We start from the raw sequence: 22431 nt of genomic DNA, 5'->3' as shown, positions 1-22431 counted from the left end.
CTCACCGCAACCAGCCGCCCAGGGCTCACCTGCCCCTCTGCAGGGGACATGAGACATGACCGCCCCCGGGCAACCTGCCGCTGAATAATCTCTCCCTTTCCCTCATCTCGACCCAAGCTGTTGGCTGAGCCTCAGGCACGGCCCCCTGCCCCGCAAAACCTCGGCAGCCTTTCCCCCCTGCCAGCCTCCCCTTCCCCTGGCAGCGGGCACCGCAGCCCCCGCGGGTCCCCTCCCGGCGGGCAGGGCTGCAGGGGGGCACGGCGGGAGCGGCGGCCCCGCTCCGCCCCCCGCTGCCGATGGGGGACGGACCAGCCGACGGCCCCGGGTCTTCCCGGGGGACGCGGGGCCGCCTGCGCGCAGCGCCTGGCTGGCGGCGTGGGAGATGGAGAAAGCCAGCGGTTCCCCCTCCGTGGGCGGCAGCTACCCGCAGAAAAACGCCGAGATCCTCAGCAGCCAGTACGGCATCAACCTCTTCCTGGCCGGGCTGCTGCTCACCTTCGCCTGGGCTGTGCACGCCGTGGGCATCAGCAAGAGCCACCTGCTCTCCTACCTCATCACGCTGATGCTCATCCAGCTGCTGTGGATGCTGTGGTACCTCTGCAGGAGCTGTACGCAGAGGAGGCTGATCAGGGACAAGGACACCCATGCTGGAGCCCGCTGGCTGAAGTGTAAGTACTAGCCCGTGGTGGCAGGTAGTTGAGTGTGGTACTGCGCATGGGACATCTGTGACATTGCCCATCTCTGCTACCCGTTTGTTACCCTCTCCATCCCTACCAGGAGCCATCCTGGTATTCATGAACTTAATGTACATGCGTAAAGTCAATATATGCATAAGCTGAACATACTAGGAGATTGTATGGAAAAGCTGTTTGCTAAACATCCTCACTTTGTAACCTACTGTTTACAGTGCTGAAAGCTCCAGCACTTTTTTTCCCTGACCAGGCTGGTTTGGCGACACTTGAAAAATAAAATATAGCTAATGGAAGAGGCAGTTTTGTTGGTGTCATGCAGTTCTGCTGGAGGAATTATCACCTTTTCCAGACAATATAATACTTCAGGCTAGTACCAGTCAGAAAGGTCCTCAGGTGCTCTCTATACCAATGTATATCAGAGATTCCCATTTATATGTGTATGATGATGCCTTAGAAACATGCAGATTTAGACAGAAGAAGACAAAGTCCCTGGCCGGATCAGTTTGTCAATTAGTACATAAAAATCTAAGCAAGGAATCTAAACATAGCATTAGGTAGCAAGAAATGTATAGGAGTGAGATGTGATGGTCCTTATCTGAAGAGTCAGGTGCATACTAGAGTGAGGATATAGAATTGCAGAATGTCCTGAGTTGGAAGGGACCCACAAGGATCATCGAGTCCGTCTCCTGTCCCTGCACAGGTCAACCCCACAGTTCACACTGTGTGTCTGAGGGTGTTGTCCAGTCTCTTCTTGAACAATGTCAGGCTTGGGGCCGTGACACCTCCCTGGGGAGCCTGTTCCAGTGCTCCAGCACCCTCTGGGTGAAGAACCTTAAAGGTATATCAAGAGAAGGTAGCTAGGGAGAACATCACAGAGTCATAGTGATAGGAAAGCTGTGTTTCTGGGTCCCAAGAAACAACCTGTATCAACACTGTGTAGAGCAATAGGCAAGCCCAGTTATACTGACCTCTTATCCAGTCTCAGCACTGAAAATGATAGGTTGGAAATGAAGCATTTTAAGTAGATTGCTGTAAGACAGCTTTTCCATAAATATTTCCTACCTACTAGCAATGAGGTAACAGTTAACTGAAAATCCCAAGAACACCTAAAACCTGATTATTTTGAAAAGTAAGATTGTTTTGTGGAAACTTAGTTTGTTCTCAGTCTCAGTGCTTACGTTCTTTTACTTCCTCTGCAACTGTTAACAATTGTGCTGTATGAATGGTATGAATGGCTCAGGGACTTTTTTTTCTTTTACTTTTTTTTTTTCTCTTTTTCTCTTTTTTTTTTTTTTTTACATCTAACATACAGTCATAGACTCTTTCTTGAAATGTATGCAGTTCATGTACCTACTGTTGAATTGTTCTCTTGATTATTCACTGTTCTCCAAACCAATATTCAGCTCTCAGGCATTTTTCATTTATTAGCTTATGTGGCTTACGACCTCCTGAAATTCATTAATGCAAGGCTTAATTTGATCCTGTTTTGGACCAAGCTATGCTTTTGTTACTCAGAGGATAGCTTTCCCCTCCTAAGTATGGAATAAATACTGCTTAACATGGGTAAGCACAGCGGGACCCCCTGCCCTTTTCCTTTTGGCACACCATTCACAGCATTTCATTTGTCCTACAGGATATAAGGAGTCACAGAAACTTAGAAATAAGATACTGGATTGAACTACTAGGTTACCTTATCCATTTCATTTACCGGCACAGGATGGCTCTTTGTCCTGGCTTCTGAAGTGGTGTGGCTTCCACGGCTACTCTTGGATGTCTAGGCTGCAATTCAACACATTCGCCCTTAGGGAAAGACATGCACTTTCCTATTCTTAGGAGTTTCTTGTAGTTACAACAAGCCTGTACAACTCTTTTATCCTCTGTTGGTAAAAGAAAACTTCTTTGAGGTAAGGAAACACTCAGGTGGCAATTCCTCTGCCAAGATGCCCCTTGCCCTCCTCTTTATCAAAGATTTTGTCATGGAAATTTTTTATCTGAAAGACTAAAAGTTCAAAAATGAGGAGGAGGAGGGGACGAATTTTCATCATTTCTTTCCACAGAAAGCTCTCTGCGATGTTTTACTAGCCCTGTCAGCTGCTTTTGAAGAATATCTCCTCGCTCTTATTGTGAGAGCAAATGTCCTTGTATTAAGCAGTACAAAATTAATATGTTTTCATGATTCCCTTCAAACCGTGAACATCATTTTAGTCGAAGTGATGGTAGCTACTTAGAGCATTTTGCTCTGACAAATGTTGAAAAACAGTGATTTCACAAAAACCTCCTATAACTGCATCCTTGTACATGGTTAACACCACTAGAAGGACAAATGGTCATTTTACAATAAATGCTCACAGAAAGGTTTCCTTGGGCCTTTTTATACCTAGATGTCAATGGTGTGAACCCTACAGCACAGTTGTCTTCCTGCTTGCATGGCAGACCAAGAACTCCTGTGGTCTGAATGTGGGAAAAGTTTCAGGGAGAGCTTTGCCTTTAGTAAGGTATAGTTATCCTGACCCAAAGAATCACCAGGAAGCTTATGAAGTCCTTTCCTTGACTTATTCTAGATGTTATTACCCTGAGGACCCTCTCCTGTTAGGAAAGGCTCTCTGAGGATTATTTGGAAGTTCAGCGAAGTGAGCCAGAGAACTCAAAATGAAAATCAATTTGCTTCACAAATGCCTTTATTTTATCATGTTCTCCAGCAGCACAACCTCTTGTTTTAAAACATAGACAGCTGGTCAATTCACAAAGCTCTTGGCAGATTTCAACTTGTACCTTTTTTACTACTTGCATTGAATTGTCTATTATTGGAACAATATTTTAAGTTTAGAGTGGTATTTTTACAACTGCATCATTGTGGGGTTTTTTCCTTCATGATGGTTAATAGAAAGAATTAAGGCAGCACGTAGCAATACTGAAAATCCTGTTCTTGATCCCTTAAAATATACAAGTTTCAACAAACAATTGAAAAAAAATCCTATTTTTAAAAGTAATACAGTGCTCAATAACAAGCATTTCATGTTTCTTTAAAATAGAAAAAGCAAAACAGTGGTATTGTCTTTGTTATTTATAATTACTAATAGTTATCTCATATTTATTATTATTACATAATACTGAAGTTTCCATCAGGAAAATTTAACGTTGAAACCATTAGCATACCATATTTATGGTCATTGTAATTGCACTTTAATTTTTGACAGAAGCAAATTGGTAAAATCATTCTCTTCTGAAGGCCCTTGAAAATGTATGTTGAACACTTTGTATATGCTTACAGTGTGGCCACCTGAGTGATTGACAGAAACATCTAGATATCGTTTGAATAAATGAAATAATCAAACATTAAAATAAATTAGTCATATAAAGTTTTCTAATCCCTGGAGGACAATGCCAAAACTATTTATTTCAATGGTAACAGATTGAAGCCCATCCAATTTCTGATGGATGTAAAGGAAACATGAAGAGACATACGAAGGCATAAACCAAAATACTCAGTGTGAAAGACATTTTGTTTGTTTGTTTGTTTGTTTGTTTGGCTGTTTTGTTGGGGTTTATTTGCATGTTTTCTTTTGTCTTGTTTCCTCCCTCCCAATGGTCTGCTGGACATTGATGTAAAACTGTAAAACTATACAACTGATATAGTGAGTTTATGTAATGGAAGCAAAACAGAGTGGAACCACAATACAGGTCATCCTTGTAAAGACAAGATGGGAGTAGGGTGCAGGAGACAGATCACTAAGATGTGTTTGCTTTTTATTTCTGTGTATTCCAGCCTGAGCCCCTTGCCCTGCCTTCCTTCTTCCAGTTTTTTCTAGTTAACAAGTCCCTTGTGATCCTGTTCTGCTGAGCCACTCTCACGAGTAATGGAAACAAGGATGCAGAACTTTTACATTACAAACCACATTTTCCACCTGTTTTGCTCTAACATTACAACTTCACTAAAACGGTTCCTCAGGGCTTGATCCTGCACCATGAATTCACTGGGAAATTACCTTACTAGTGTCATGACTGGGGAATTGAATACCTTTCTAAAATACTCTGTTAAGCCAACATAGGCATAATCATTCACTACGGAGCAATTGTGGAAGATTTTAATAATCTTTTTGCTTCAGAAGATACAATTTTCCTTCTTATTGAAGCAGTTATAATACACATTACGTCTCTCTGATATATTTCAGGCAAATAGTGACACAGGTTATTTCATGCATACTTTCTAAATAAACCATGAATCACAGAATAAATTGTAGAATAATTTAGGTAGGAAGAGACATCTGAAGGTCATCTAGTCCAACACCTTGCTTAGAGCAGGTCCAATTACCTTGGGTAAAGTTATTTCATAAGAATTAACAGTTCTCCTTTATTTTAGAATTATTTAAATCTTTAAATAGGGAAGGAAACATATCATTTGATCTCAAGAGTAGCCTAGAATTTTGCATTTTGTTATGCCATTTATTTTTAAAGATAATGAAAACAGTACATGTATTTAAATGTGGACTCCAGATGTGTTACATGTGTTACAAATAATACAAATTAGCTGACATAATAAGGATAAATTTAAAAAGTAATAAAAGTTTGTAACAAATATTTACATTCCGGAAGGGAAGGGAAGGGAAGGGAAGGGAAGGGAAGGGAAGGGAAGGGAAGGGAAGGGAAGGGAAGGGAAGGAAAGGAAAGGAAAGGAAAGGAAAGGAAAGGAAAGGAAAGGAAAGGAAAGGAAAGGAAAGGAAAGGAAAGGAAAGGAAAGGAAAGGAAAGGAAAACTACAATAGGAAACATATTTTGAAAGTTCTTAAGGATACAAAACACATATTTAGAGAAACATAGAAACATATTAGGTGTGGGGATTGGTTGGGGAGGAGGTGGGGGAGAAAGAATGGGTACTGAAATGAAATGGTTTGGTTCCTTTCTCAAAGAACAAACCATACCAAGCGTAACCTCCTGAAGCAGGGGAAGGAACACCAGGTGATTGTGTTACTTCCACTGCTGAGCTCCTGGGCCAGGAGACTGTAACGTGATTGTTCAGCTCCTGGGAACTGCATATGTGTGTGGCTGTATGGAGCATTAATGGATGTGCTGTATGGCTGCCTCAGCGTGGCGGTCACTGGAGAGGTGCTGGGCGGCTCCATGTCCTGGTCATTGCTGGACTGGTTCCTCTGCACTGGCCGTGCAAGATGTGTACAGTGATGTGCTTTTGTCATATATTAGGCAGATATTTTCACAAATTAGAGAGGCTTATTACATTGAGTCAATTATCTTAATGAACATCAATCTACTTTTATTTCCCTAAACAGATTTTAGCGTATTGTCTCTAGACACTGTAACTGTACACTGATATTTTCTAATATCCTTTTCATTTGCAGGTGGGATTACATTATTTGCAGTGATTACTTTAATTCTGGATTCTTTTAAAATTGGATATTATATTGATTTTTCAAACTGTTTATCACCAACTGAAGGCATTTTTCCTATTACACATGCCGTGCACACCATCTTACAGGTAAAAGTCTCTGGTTGCAATTTTATATTATATCTGAATTTCTTAGAAAAAAAAAATTATCTTCTCATTATCAGTGGATTTTACAGTAATTTCTAAGCATATTGCAGGATACTTTTGAAAGCTAAATTCTTGTGCATATGTATCCTTTCTATGTGTAAATGCAGGCTTTGCAACTTGAAATTGCTCAGTCGTAACATTAAAAAAAATGCTCTCCTATAGTTGAAGTTGCTTTTTTGTTTTAGTTAAGTTACATTTATAACTTTCAGAATTTTCAGGCTGATATGAGCATCTTGGCTAAAGACAATTCACTTGTTTCTGTTTGTAGGACTTGCCACACAGGTTCAGTTCAATCTGTCAATCCTGATGTCCCATTGTGGTTAGGGATGGAAGCCTGATAGTTCAAAACCCTTCCTAGGTGGTTATAAAATACTTGCACAGCTCTCCTATAACACATGAAAATGGATTTTCCTTCTGGAAGAATTTTATTATGCTTATCAGTGACTGCACAGCAGCAACCATAATCAGTGATTCCCGGTAAAATATTCCAGCTGCTTGTTTGTCGTAAGGGTTTGGGTCTATATTGGATGGTGACAGCCAACTGTTTATCACATTAATTCCTCTGAGCCTGTCAGCAGATTTGTAGGAAAGAAGGAAATGAGCCACTCAACTAAGATACTCTGTTATAGCCAGGTCATCTACAGCACTTTCCATGATGATTAAGTCATTCAGAAAGAAAAGAAAGATTTTCCTAGCAGTTGTGGTTGCATGTACATGAGCCTTTAACAACCTAAAGTTTTCTGCTTTCTGTAACAAAAAAGGCATTGAAATTTAAGCAATAACTCTGACCTCTTCTATCTTTTTTTTCTCTGAGGGTGTAATTCTGATTTGGTTGAAGTAATCTTAATTTCACATTCTTGTAATATCGACTCTCCATGTCTTGCAACTTCTTTGCTTTACCTCTGAAAAAGAAACCAAAGAGATTAAAGCTTTTTTGCTCGCTGATCTGCATACAGCATTCTTCATTGCTTCCAGTTACCTTGAGCTGACAAGGTTTCCAGCTACCATGAACTGATTTGTGGAAGAAATTGTGTATAACAATGCTGAACAAAGGGAAGAAGAATTCCAATTTGTATTTTACATCACGTAATGTTGCTGAATTTATAATCTACTTAGCTTAAAATAATGAAAGCTTGAATGTTAGCCTCAGCAATAAAAAAAACAGTTAAAAGGTAATTTACCAGATACCTCTTACCTAAGACAAATCTTCTCATGTCTTTGAAACACAGGATGAAATTACAGCAGAGAACATCTCTAATTATGTGTCATCTAAAAACTGAAGGATTTGTTTTCTACAGAATGTGTCAGATTCTGTTGTATTTTACTCTAGATGAGACATCCCCATGTGCCATTAAATTACTAAATATATACATACTGCATGTGTGCAAGCAATAAAGCGACATATACCTGCCCTTCCAAGACAGGCTGTGCAATATGGTCTTTCACGGACAAAAGTTTCTTTGGGGGAATGAGTATTCTGTGAGCAAAAATGAGGTTTTATGCTATTTCCTTACTGACTTCTCATATTTCCCTCCACTTTCTTGACTCCAATGTCTGAAAAGGTCTTCAAAACCTAATGTGTTTTTAAGTTTTGAAGAATGCTTTCACATCTGCTGTTAGATTTTACTCCATCTATCCCAGAATGGGAAATTGAACCTGGAATTAGATGAGACAAAAGTGCTAATTTCAATGTATTTGATTTCAGTTGACATTTCTATGATATCTTGCAGTCTTCACATCTGGGGTTTCACAATTGTCACACCTCCTTTTGATAAATGCTTAATTAGAGGAATGAATGAACATGTTATTCCTGATTAGCATACGTGAGCCTCAGAGAAGTGCACTTTCCTAGCTTTTTCAAAAATTAGATATTGAATATCTCAGACAAGACCAGCTGTGGAGGTACCCTACATTAATGGGCACAATGTTAAAATGGACTTCCAGTTACTCTAATTGCTGAAGAAGAACTCAAAGTTCTTTGCACTTTTTTTGAGACCATATCTGGAACACCAAACCAGGCAGGTTTCTAAGAGAAATCTTTTGGACTATTTCTCTCCTGATAGTTCACCTACTGTCAAGTTCAGTATCCTAGGAGCTATTCTGAGTAAATGGAACTCGCAGTGTCACCCTAACACTCCTTAGGAACATCGGTATCATTCTTTTGGCACTTATCAGCACTTGGAACAAGTATGTTGCTGTTGTATTAACCAAAATCTCTGTCCTCAGGTCTCCATTATGCTCGCAGAGAGATTCCCGATTTTATGCTTCTTTCTCCTTTACTTGCTAACTCTCACTTTTATTCTCCAGTTGAGCTTTCTGCACTACCCTTGAGTGCAACTGCCACATTACTAATGTGATTGTCTCTCAGACTAACAGTACAAGATTTTTTCCTGCTTCCTGGGTGTCCATTATTGGTTTTATTAATCAAGTCTGCCATCCTTTCACTTATCTCACTCCATCCATAGAATATAATATATTTAATAAATTATTCAAACTTAGACTCACTGTACCCTGCAGTAATCATACTGCTGTCCACAGCTGATAGCTTTATTTCCTTTGTCACTGAAATAAAAACCTTTCCAGATAGAGAGGTTTGATGTTTTGATGAGTCATACTGAGACTTTCTGCTGTTGAGCCATTGACTTTACATATAAGAAGTCTCAGATTCTTCATGCCAGAGGTGTCCTGGGTGAACATCACAGGAAATGATGAGCGATTTGACATGTGGAGATAGAGCTACCTCAGTTGAAGTCATCAGAGGATTTAAACCTCAGTGTTTCTGTCTACAGATGCACTTTCCTTTTTGAGTGTCACACATGCTCATTGGTGTAGTGACATTTCTCCGTATTCCTTTCCTTTAGGTGTACTTTCTGTGGTGCCATGCAAAGGATATTATCCAGTCTTTCAAAACACTTGAGAGGTAAAGTGGATCTGATCCTTATCTGGAATGCTAATAGGTGCAAGTCTGCACAGTGCTTTAACACTCAGGGTTTTACTGTATGATGGACAGTGAAAATTTACAGAGATTGATTCTCTTCTTGATTGTGTTAAGTAGAAAGAAATAGAATACTTAAAAATTAGAAATAAATAGAATAGTTAAATAGAAAGCAACTCCATTTACCCTTATTTAAACTGTGCTTATATTTTATAACAGTCACAGAATACATATATTTTTCTCATGAGACAGGGAAATGGGCAATGTATGATACCAGTGTCACTTGCTTTGTTTTGAATGAAGAAAGCATTATGTATGTCTCTTAGGACTGTGCACTGTTCTATGTTTTATTTATTTGACTTCTGAAAGGGAATCTGCATCAGCAAACCACAGTCAGTGCAATGTATCTGAGGTATTTTATATTGATTTTTATGGAAAGTACCTTTTAAAACTAGATCATAGAATCACAGAATCATAGAACGGTCTGTGTTTGAAGGGACCTTTAAAGGTTGTCTGGTCCAGACCCGTGCAATGAGCAGGGACATCTTCTACTAGATCAGGTTGCTCAGAGCACCGTCCAGCCTGGCCTTGAATGTTTTCAGCAATGGGGCATCTATGCCCTCCCTGGGCCCTTTCCCAGCTCCAGCTCTCTCCAGGGGACAAAAATGCATGGACTAGAAGTTAGAGAAGGTGGTGGTACCTGGGAAGAAAGGCCAGCCACGGTGAGTATGAAGGAGCACTGCAGGCAGCTGTGAAATACAGCCTGAAAAACAATTAACCCTGTTCAAACTATTCAGTCACTGTCACTAACATGAAACTTGTCCATCCAAAAGAATAAAATCCATCACATAAGAGAGCATAACAAATAACAACAGCATCTTATTAATGGTTTAATACATTAAACTATTGTGTTTCTGTAAAATTTTGGAAGTCTAACACTCATTGTGCTCCACTGAGGAACATCTTTAAAGAGATCGGTTCTGATATTCTTTTCCCCTGCACTCACAAATAAATAGTGCCATGAAACTTGTCTACAGGAAGTTAATCTATTTTATTTAACATATAAGGACATACACTCTGTGCAGATTCCTTCAATAATTACCTTATTTTGTAGGTTTGGGGTTATCCATTCCGTGTTTACAAATTTACTCCTGTGGACAAATGGAGTACTGACAGAGTCAAAACATCAGCTGAATGAACATAAGGAAAGACTAATCACGCTTGGTTTTGGGAACATAACAATAGGTAAGTGAAAGTCTTGGTACATTTTGGAATTCATGCTCTTACACACTCTCATACAAAATACCACATCACTGTAGTGTGGAGCTGGGTCATTTATGACTGTGTCAGTATAGTCATTCCTGGGCAAATGGTAGTGAGCTGATACACAGTTCAGATCATAACTAAAATGTTATATGATCATTACCATATATGTGATCCAGGCTATGGTTTTACTCTAAGTTCCAAACAAACAGATTTTTCAAAACATTTATTTTGAGGAATAACATAACTGAAGAACCCTTTTATTATAAAATCATAGAAGTAAATTTCACATAGGAGTTTTAAAACCAGAGTTTACTATGTACTAAGTTATTTGTAGAAAAACAAGCATGGATAATCCTGCAAATCCTTCCCAGGAGAGTAGTTACACATGTTGTGTGGTCCTACAGAATTCAGTGGGATGGCTCAGAGGGACAGGAGTTATCCATTAGTGCTGCTCTACAAAACAAGGATTTTGCTTTGGGTGGTTCTTTTTTCATGACGAGCCATTTTCTCCATTGGTAAGATGATGCAAGTTGTAGTCAACAAACACTGAGTATGACTGCTGGGGATGCCTTTCACTTTCAAACATCACTGATGCATGGCAAAATTAGTAGCGCTTAACTTTAAAGAGGAAATAAACCTTCTCAGCAACTATAAGTAATATTATTCCCATGAAAATTGATCCGTACAGCTGATAAATTTTGATTGTGTTCACAAAGGAAAAGACAGCTTTTGGAGAGGAAAATGTATGCTTTCCCACCCAGTGAATTCAATAGGGCCTGTACCCTAAAAATCCTTAATTTTGCCTGCACAAAGCCAAATCCTGAACTAATTTATTTTTTTGTTATTTATATAGTCTGTAGACATTGACAAATTTTAGGAATTTTTAAAAATTACTTCCAAAGTCCACACATAAGTGAAAACTTAATTTTAAAATCTGGAAAAGAGTATTTTCAGTATAACTGCATCTAAAATGATGCCCACAATTTCACATCTATTTGCAATTGTTACCCTTTATATGTATCTATTGAAACTATCTCGTTTCCATTAATAATCAAATAGCTGAATTCATAGTTCAGAGATTTTGTAACATTGGAGCATTAGCAGGGAGCAGACGAATCACCAGTTAGTGGCTCTACTTGATATTTCTGCTTGTTAAACAGAAGCCGTTTCCTTATATTATTTCATATTATTCAGGGGCCAGAATTGTTATGCAATTATGAACAGTCAGACATATAGCATCTGAAACAAGGGAGAGTGAAGTAGTGATTCACAGGACACGTTTGGTATTAACATACAATCTGCTATAATTTTTTTCATCTCTTAACAGTGTGTGCTTCAGACAAAACAACACAAGGTTTCTCCTCTCCTCTTATCTTCTAAAATTATAGAAAACAAAACAAAAGCTTCTAGGGACAAATCTGAGAATACTGCCTAAAAATGTGCTCTTCAGCATGTATGTTTATATATTTATAAATAAATAGATTGTGAAAATAAGTGACTGTTTTCCTTGCTACTGTGAAAATTTCTGATTTATGACATTATTTGATTAGGTTATAAATGCACATTAAATGCATTTATTTTACAAATAGAAGCAATTGTTCATTGAGATGCCTGAGTGGTTTACAATGCAGGCAACTGCCCAGCAGAGAGAGAATGATTTCATAGCTTCCTCTCAAAAGGAGACAGATTTTTTTTTTATCCTTAAAACTATATTGGGACATTGAGTGAAAGTAACTGTGATTTACTTCACCTCTTTCCTAGACATAAACAACTTTTTAATAAAGTGGGTTTGGTATTAGAAACCATGCTGGTGTAAATAACTGATAAAAATGAGAGTAGAACTGAGGCCTTTCTTGTTAAGCTTTTTTTTGATTTAGTCAACAGATCCTTGGGCCTTCTAAGCTGAAGGACTGAGGACTCAAAGCCCTTGCGATCTGGATTTTCATTTTATGAAGAAGTATTTTTACCAAGACCCTGCTGACGATTGGTGCAGCATTTGTTCATGATGTGATTATTGCTCAGCGGGTGAGCAATAAAGTCAGAGATCAGACTTCAGTGAACACACAAAAGCTTTGTTACTTTAATAACTTAAATGGAGAGACCTTTTCTTAGGTAGCTAACATGGTGGCATGATGTGTTGTTTATGTTTTATTACTTTAGTTGTGTTTTATTTATTCACTTTAAATGAGAAATCTTTATAATGCACATAACTAACATCTCCCTCTCCTTTAGTTTTAGATGATCATGCACCTCAATGCAATTGCACAACAACAACTCTCTGTTCAATATTTTCTCAAGGAATATACTACCTATATCCCTTTAATATAGAGTACCACATCCTAGCATCCACGATGCTCTATGTCCTGTGGAAGAACATTGGCCGCAAAGTCGAGCACCACCAGCAACACAAAACTCCATTCAAATTCCATGGCATAACTGTTGGAATGATTTTTGGACTAATAGTGTTAACTAGCACAATAGCCATAGTTGTTGTGTATTTAATTCAGATTGGAGGTTCAAAAATCAAAAGTGAATTAGCGCTCACTATGTTTTACTTGCATGCTATCTTTGTGTTGGCTCTCATGTGTACAGCTGGAATCGTCGCCCTTCTCATCTACAGACTGGAAGATAGATCGCTGGATAATTCAAAAAATCCTGCTCGAAAACTTGATGCAGAGCTGCTGGTGGGCACAGCTGCAGGGTCCTGGCTCCTCTCCTGGGGCTCGATCCTCGCCATTATCTGTGCCCAGGCCCATCCAAAATACACCTGGTATAACCTACCCTACTCCGTCCTGGTTATTATTGAGAAATATATCCAGAACCTCTTTATCATTGAATCCATACATCGTGAGCAGGAAAAGGTGAATGATGATATTAAAACTCTTCGAATAGTGACTATATCTCGGGGGAGCACTTTGTCACTTACCCCCTCGTACAAAGAGATTTACAACGGCAGAGCCACTCATGACAGCAGAGAGGTTCCCTGCCTGCTTAAGGGCAGCATCTGCAGGAGAGAAAACGGTGGTGGTGCTGCTGCCAAAGAAGAAAAGAGTCAGGAAAATAGTTCGGTCATGCATTCAACCTCAGATTTCTCCATTTACAGTAGCAACTCGGGTACTAACAACAAGAGGAGAATTCTGAAGAACATTGCTGCATTTTTATTCCTATGCAACCTTTCGGTAAGACATTTTGAACGTAATTCACAAGTTAATACCCAAAAGCTTCCCAACCTTTCAAGCCTCATAAGTATATTAAAATTACATGGTTCTGTAGTTTGTAGCAAGTAAATTTTACTTCTTCTGGAAGACTAAGTGAATGTGCCCTTGGGGAACAAAGTTTATTTAAACATGGAATTGGGAAGCCTAGGCTTGTTTTAGTCACAGTACAAAACTTGTAGCAGCAGCAGCAGAAGCTGAAACCCTGTTGCACCAGTGTGCCCGAGTAGCAACAGGGAGGGTTCCTTAGAGATTTCTGAGACCAAATTGCAGTTTGGTGGGGTCACAGTCATTAAGGGCTAGTGACTCGTATCACTGGTGATTAATATTGGCCTTGCGTTCTTTCCTTGCAGCTGTGGATACCACCGGCATTCGGGTGCCGTCCGGAATATGACAATGGACTAGAAGAAATAGTTTTTGGCTTTGAACCCTGGATAATTGTTGTGAACCTTGCAATGCCTTTTTCTATTTTCTATCGGATGCATTCAGCTGCCTCACTCTTTGAGGTCAATTGTAAAACATAGATCATATAAGGTCCCTCAGTGAACAATGGATTGAATAATTAATTAAATAAATAACAGTTGAATGAGTGGATGGATGAATGAGTGAACATAGCAACAGCTGCTCAATAAATAGGAGATTTTGTTTTTAAGAAAGGACCGTAGCTAACAGCATGTAATTTTTGTTTTTTCTCCTACATATTTTGTTATATATGTGGCGTTATTGTATAAGTAGACTTTTCAGAATCATATTAGTTTTAATATGATTAACACTACATAGTAAAGTTAATTCAATCTCATTAATCTTTCTTTCAGTCATCTGGGATTTGTCCTCTACGCAATTTGCATTGCTTTGTTTTCAGTCATTGTGGTCTATGAAAGGGGTTAAAAACAATATCTGTATGGCTTAGAAGGAAAAATCCCAGGGCCACCTAAACTGAGTGCTGCTCCTGAACCAATGAGACACTCTGAAAACTCCAACTTTTATTAATTCCCAGCTGTGTTTTTTGCAGTCAAACCTGAAAACATTTCCTTTTTAGTTAGGATGTGGGAATTATATTCAACTTCCTGAATACTGATTAAAAATCAATATATAATAATTATTTTCCTAACTATATAGCAAGAAATACAAGGAAATAACATCTATGGTTAGATATCATGCTGTATATAACTTCTCTTGATAAAATATATTTCTGTTAGTGCATCCCTCTTGTCTTGTATTTACTATATGACAGAACTGAGAAATAAAGTTGATCCTTTTACCTAATTATTTACTCACACATCCTTGAAATGTTTCAAGAGATAAAACTAGTTTTATAGCTTTAAGAATATATGTTCCATTGCCAGAATGATATGTATTTCCTGTACATTTTTTTTTTGTGAGTTCCTAATTTCTTTGTTCCTTTGTTCCAGTTCAGTCTCCTGCCTGAAAAATAATCATAAGTCTTCATTCAGGGATGCTGTGAAGCACAGCTGATGCCTCTAGAAATCTGGAAGGCCCTTGGCTGAGGATTTAACAAGTGTGGTTTACAAGCTTTTAGAAAATAATCTCACATCCCTAGGATATTTATTACAGTTGCCTGAATTCTCACAGAAAGCTGTGGAAAGTGGGGTGCCTGATTATTCTTGGAATCTGAACCTGTAAGATCGAAAGACTGGAGCAATGACCAGAATACTAGAAGGGAGCGACAGATGGGTTATTGGATAACCCTTGCTAACTCACTGAACATCTAGTCCTAAATCTGGTGGGTCAGGGGCTGAAAGTTTTCTGCTCCACGTTCCTCAAAGGCCAGTTATACTTTTAACCATAGTTGCCACCTGTCTGGAAGCAGTTGTTTCTGCATGGGATAGGCCTGCTTCTGAGACACAACATTTCACCTGTCTCGCCTGCTCTCCCACATCAGAACAAAAATTTTGTCTTTGTACCACTAGATGGCAAACACAGACCATTCGATAAATTACCTGATTACTTCTGGGAGTTGCTTCACATCATAACTAATCTTCAGTTCTATTTTGCAGTACACACAGCCATTACCTGCTTTACCTGTTGCAAAGCCCAGATCAGGTAAAGCAACTTTCATCTGAAGTCTCAGGTGAAGTCTGAATTAGATGAACCATCAGCAAGGCTGAGCAAAGCAATTCCAGTTGTTTCATTTTGAGTGTTTTTTCATTTTCACCACCCAATCTCACAACTGTAATCTCTGCCTGTCTCTAGAGCTGTTTGTCGTGCTTTTTTACCCCATCTTTATTAGTTCTTACATTCGTTCTAGAGAGTAGCCTTTTCTACCTTTCCCCTTGAACAGAGTAGCTTGACCTCACCTACTTCCATGCAAATACCAACTCTAACAATATCGCTTGGGTGTCTCTGACTGGTTTCATTTTAAGAGAAGTGAATGGGGCCACCCAGATAATCAAATAAAACCTTAATCATCCTTCCAAATCGACTCTTGAGCCAAGTCTCCAGGTAATTCTGGTATCAGAAAAAATTCATTTCACCAGGCAAGCCCACAGATTCCACTTCATTTTTTAAGTGCTCATAAAGATGGCTGGAGGGTCCCATGTAATTTTTCAGCTAGAACTGGTGCTCTTTAGCTGATTCCCAGCATTTCTGTTCAACCAAAGCAGAGGGGCCCCTAAGAAGGGGCCATACACTCTATTACAAATAGCACATATTTGGAAGTTTAAAAAATAAATAACATCCTTTTTTAGTTACATTCTATCTACAATTACCTAGCCCTTTCGGTTTCTTAATGTTATTATTGAAGTAATTTCATTTGTCCACAATATTAAATTGATTTTGAGTGCTGAAATTGAAGTTAATTCAGAGAAGTGAATTAAGGCAGCACTCTGGCAGTGAGCAAATGCTTTAAACATGCTAATGGGAAAATTCTATTCTGAGTTGCACTGATGAAACCCCGCTGAATTAAATTGTTCTGTTTCACAGAACTGGAGACCAGATTTTGGTCTGAGAAGCTGAAGAGGTTTTCACAACAGGACTTGTCTCAAAAAATATTTTTTCATCCAAATGCAGAATATTTTATGGAAGTAGGTCTTAATTTAACTGCTCTTGAAGCAATGGTGAGTCACGACACTCTGAACATTTTAGAAATGTAGATTTTTTGAAAAACATAAATTTTCAAGAAACATAGATTTTTGGACCAGGAACAATGATCAGATTGTTTAATGTAGTGAGATCTAGCTGTTTGTCAAAGCTAAGCCTGGACTTTCTCAAAAAACTGCTTTCAAATTTATATATATATATTTTTTTTTTTTGCTAGCATATATCTACTGTACTAATTTACCACAGTTTTTAAAATAAAAGAAATAGCACAAAGTTTCCCTGTTTCTGCCTACTTACCTGCTCAAGCATGCGACAAGAGGCAGGAGGGCTGGCTCACCCAGGAGAGGGGTCCAACAGCTGCTCATTGTTTTGTTCCTGAGGTGTCTCCAGGGGACAGTTTGCCTACTTTGAGATCTCTAGGGAATGTCTTTGAGACTGATTTAACATTATTTTTAAAAGAGGGGTTTTTTGTTTGGTTTGGTTTGGTTTAAGGGGATTTCTTTAGTCAACTCAAAAATGCACCTGATATGTAAAGCATTCTGAAATTTTCTTGCATAATCTTAATCAGAAACCTATTCTCTGATGTTGTTAGGTTAACAGTTGGACTTGATGATCTTAAAGGTCTTCTCCAACTAAAATGATTCTATGATTCTATGTTCATTATATCCTTCTGTTAGACCCTTTCACTCCTTCCCTCCCTAGATAATGTTATTTATTCAATAATATATGCTTGGGTAGCATTTAAACTCATATATGTAGAGGAATAAAAGCTGCTATGGTGCAGAAAGGTTCCTACAATACTCAAGCATTTGTGTGAATAGTCAAACTTGCACAACCGTAGATTTTTCTAAGTGTTTTTTTAGCATCAGTAACAGTAACTCTAAGATAAAATAAAGTGGAAGAGTCATGGTTGAGTCTTTCTAAAATAACTGAATTCCCTTTACTAGGATGTCTCAATACTCTGAATTTCCTCGTTTAATCACTTGCTTTTTTTTTTTTTTCAAATGACCATTTCAATCATTTTGGAAATATTCCTGTGTTGTATGGCCCATTTGTGGTCCATAGACTTTGAGTGAACTGTATCAGTGCAGAGAAGTAAATGGCTCCAGAGAACAGCAGAGAGGGAAATTATCCACGTAGTTTAAGTACACCCTTCTTTCCACTGGCCAGGGAATTCAAGGTCCTTATGAGGATAATTAGTTCATTAAAAAACAACAACAAAACAAACAAAACACCCCAAAACAAAACCAAACAAACAAACAAAAAAAAAACACAAAAAAACCAAAACCAAAATTCACCTGACTATCTTTTCCATTGAGCAGCATGTAATAAATCCTTCAAGATCTAATCACTCTTTCCTAAGTAGGGGTACATAGTATACCCTGCTTGTGTTATTCTCCCTTTTTCTGCAACAGCTCTGAACAAAGCAGGATTTGATTAAATAGGAAATTAAAGATACAGTAGTTTTGCTGTTCGCTGGAATTGTTTCTAGCTGAAAATAAAGGGCAAATTTCAATCATCATAATAATGTGACCAGGGTAATTTACTTGTAAACTTGATGATAATGTTTTGTGTAGCCAGTATGAATTTTAATTTAATTAAGAAATGCTTAGAAATAACATTTGAGAGAATAAAAAGATTTTTTAGAAGTGCAGTTCTTCAGAACTTTCTGTAAGGTCAGGTTTCTGGACACTCCTAGACAGTGGATTTAGAGTTGATGCTTTCATTTTAACAGTTAACACCACTTCTTTACTTGTACCTGAGTAGGCGTGTGATGGCCCTGTTGAAGTTTTAGCAAGGCAGGCCAGAAAGCAGCCTGGCAAAACCAATTAGTGCTATGTGGATGTTATTTATTCTCTATGTGACCTGACAGTATATAAAACACGAGTTGATTTGAGATATGAGTATCTGTGGGTAGTAGTATATAAATACCCTTAAATGAATCATTTCTGGATCCTGAAAAAAGACTATGTGGATACCATTGACCATATCTTAGATGAAGTATTATCAAAACCAAACATGCACTCTATAAATTGCACCTAAAATTGATGAAATAAAAAAGATCCCTAAACTTCAAGATTTTAATACAAACATCCATTTTTAAATCTTCCTACCTTGCTCTGTCAGATTAGAGATGATGTAGGTACGGCTGGTTCAGTGGATCACTTATTCCCCAGGACTCTTGTCCCCAAGGATTTGGCCTCATTCTGTGCATGCATGAATAGAATTAGATCTGGATTTAAACAGAACTGAAGCAGCTGCAATTGTTAATAGGAACCTTAAAAAGCAGGGTTATCTCTATTAGCTTTAAAGCATTAATTTGATCTTGAAGTTGATGATAGTGTCAAATCTGACTTCAATGTTAACAGTCAATAGTTAGAGTCCTTTTTTTTTTCTCTTCATTAGGAAGTGTGTTATTCCCCATAATATTAATTTGGCTGAGATTTAAAGCAAAACTTGCAGTTTTCTATGGGATGTCTCCTGTCTTCTGCTGCTATATTTCAGCTAAGTAAGAACTGACTTTCATTCCTATAAATACATTGTTTGATAAAACCTGTACCAACACATTTTCAAATTCTTACCAGAAACAAATGGACCACAATTCAGGTCTAAGAATGTGTTTCAAAGAAAGACAGATGTAAGAGGTGGAAATTTGTGAAAGGAACAGAGATGGCAGGAAAACCAGTTGTCATCTCCTTCACTTGCAACAAACTTGATTTATTATCTTTACACATCTTTTGCTATGAAACCTTGCACAAGCAGTGGGTGCTTCATGTTTATTTTCCAATAAATCTTTGCTTGAATGTCACTGAAAAATATCTGAAATTAAAAGCCAGTTTGTGAAAAGCACACAGATCCATTAATTCCAGGGAACCGCATCAGCATTTTAATCAAAGCAGAGTGAGGAACAGCTCCTGTCCACGCAGCCAGGATTATCAAGGATACCGTAACTTCTTTATTCTAATTTATTCTGCAATCAAATATTTCCCAGGCTTAACTGAAGATTAGAATGCTTTTAAAAATGCATGGAAAAAATTCATGACATATCTAGGGCTAAATCTACACTTGGTGTTTGGTTCATACTTGAGTCCATCATCTTCTGAATTTAGTAATTTTGCCTCTAACAGGCAATGACCTTTGTAGGAAGGCAGCAACTAACAGCTATAAGGTAGTAAGCAATAGCTTCGTAACAAGATCTTAACGGTAGCTGGCTACATGAACTCCCTTCCTTGTCGCTCCTGTTGCTGCCCTCCCAGGTACGAGGAGCACTTCTGCAGTGCTCCCCCGCTGGGACTTTCTACCACCGCCCGCTTGAATCAAATAGCTCCATTACCAAGACATATTTTAATAAGACAACACACCGGTCAAACATATTTCGAAAACATTCTTGAGTGCTTTTCCAGGCATCAGCATGACTTTCTTCTCTCCAGACCTTTAATTTTCTTTTCTTTGCCCACCATTTTGGAAAATCTTGCCATTACAATATGAGTGAAGAACACAAACTTCACTATACCAAGCAGAGATGACTGTGCCTGCATTTGACATCATCTCTGCACACAGGTGCAGCACCGACACGGAACCTGTGAGATGTGGCCACCATGTATGTACAGGTGAGACCTGACACAGCCCAGCCAGGCCACACGCAGCAAGGTGGGGACCTGACACTGCAACAACATAAATTAGTGGGGCATAATGAAAATGCTTAACAATCCAAGGAAGGAAACCACCTCATATTCCATCAAAGTAGAAATGAAAGTTAAACTTTTGTTCAACTAGAACTCTCACTTTTGTCTTTTATGTTCAGCTACAGCTAAAATAAAATAGGCTGTCCCACTGTGGGCCACAAATCTTGGTCAACAGTACTAAAAGGAACTGCATTGGCTCATTATTTTTAGCTAGAAAGGCCACGACAGCAAAAGTAAGTAGTTGCAAATTATTCTAAAATGGAAATCCAGATCTATAGCCAAGTATCATTATTGCAGGCAATTAGTGCCATCAGTACAGCCTATGTGCAACAAACAGCTCACAAATACCAGATAATTTGATCTACAATATTTTCTTGGATGAAAGCAGACAGCCAATATTTCAGTTGATAGTTTCTGTCCTTGGTTTTGTTTCCTGCTCTGACATTTGGGAACCCACTGCTCTCTATGACAACTCTTTTTGTCTTGGATCAATACACATTTTATGTTTATGAAGCCTGGCCTGTGTACAGTTACCTCTGCTGAATCCTCAAGGCAAAAACTGTATTTTAACACACCTTGAAGGTTAGTATATAGAAGAGTCTTCTGATCGACCAACCCTGGTAAAATAATATACAGAAAATCTCGCTGTGTTCAGTTTCAGGAGAAACCAATAGGATGGCAAACCTAGACACACCAAAGGATGAAATGCTGCTGTTCAGCATGCAGAAGGCTACTTACAGTTTGGAATAAATAGCTATTGGTCACTCATGGATGGACAGAATAACACACGTCAGTTTTTTCTTTGCCAGCCCCAGTACAACTCTGTCTTACATTGGCTGACTGATGTCTTCATCAGCACTTCCTCTGTGTTCTGTAACAGAACTAATAGTCCTAAGGATTATTGCAGTAAGTATTTAATAAAGAACCTTCTCATCCCTGTCGCTGATATTCTGCTATGGAGATGAATGAGACCTGTTGACTCTAAAGGAGTATTTTGTTTTAGGTCTTACTTAAGGAAAAAGGCAGAACTAAGTAAAAGTAGTAATTCACTGCTGTTTTTCTCAAAGTGACAAAGTTGCTTATTCTTACCACTAGTGCTTAAAAATTTGAAACTGGAATTCTTCCTCCAAATAAATCATGAGCTACAAAATCTAGCCTTGGTCCTACATGACTCTTAAAAATATAGATCAAAATCTCTATCAGGTCTAACCACTGACAACACTTAAATTACCTTGCATTGTAGTTTTCTGTTCAGCACTTGCAAGAGGCTCTCCTGTGAGGATACAGCTGTCTCACAGCACCAGCGAAGCAACTGAGGTTTGAGGGTCCCGCTTCCCAACCCCATTCCCATCCATCCAGCAGCCTTTTGGGAGGAGGGATGCCAAGCGATGAGTTACTGTCCGACTGTATGAGACACCACCTGCTTTGCTTGAGAGGCTGAGACACAGCTCCTGACTTCTGTCTTCTGAGTCCCCTTTTTCTATCAGAGTTAAAAGTCATCAAAATAGAGTCTGTTTTCATTATGGAAATTACTGTTTGTTTGATTCCATAGAATCCCTATGGAATCCCTATGCTTTTCTTACTCAGTCTGTGGAAGACAATCTCATACTAAGCTAAAGGACAGGGTAAAATCCTAAGATAAAAGATGCTGATTGCAAGTGTTCCAATAAAAATTATCAACTAAAAAAGCCTGTCATTTATACATTCAATATGAAATTCATAGGTTCTGTTAATATACAGTGGGTTAGAGAAACAGAGAAACTGGAACACTGAAAAGAAATCTGTTTTCAAATTACTCCATAGGGCAAATTGTTTTACTATTTAAGCCAGAGACAAAATTACAGTGACTTCTTTGGGAATTAAGCCACTTGATTTTTATTTGAAGTTTGGTAATATAGTTGACAAAAGACAAAATAAAAACTTGAAATGTTCAGTATTAGAAAATTACAATCGCTTTTTTATCTTGGTGGTTTCCTCCAGATAGATGTTCACCTGAGAATACGAATAACATACCCAAATTGTACCATTGT

The 22431-nt window shown here is 38.4% G+C and overlaps 1 protein-coding gene across 1 annotated transcript; it reads left to right on the top strand.

The window, feature by feature from the left end:
- Nucleotides 1-382: 382 nt before the first annotated feature.
- OTOP1 (otopetrin 1) lies at nt 383-14179 on the top strand (the record flags this gene model as incomplete). The annotated part of the gene is made up of 6 exons (XM_080343155.1): nt 383-668; nt 6046-6182; nt 9101-9159; nt 10289-10419; nt 12673-13619; nt 14009-14179. The coding sequence occupies 6 exons, from the start codon at nt 383-385 to the stop codon at nt 14177-14179; spliced, it is 1731 nt and encodes a 576-aa protein (XP_080199281.1).
- Nucleotides 14180-22431: the final 8252 nt, after the last annotated feature.

This window comes from Nesoenas mayeri (genome assembly GCF_963082525.1).
Source record: "Nesoenas mayeri genome assembly, chromosome: 4".
In the NCBI taxonomy this organism is placed as follows: domain Eukaryota; kingdom Metazoa; phylum Chordata; class Aves; order Columbiformes; family Columbidae; genus Nesoenas; species Nesoenas mayeri.
The sequence above is the reverse complement of the archived record's forward strand: the minus strand, read 5'-3'. Positions and strand labels throughout refer to the sequence as shown.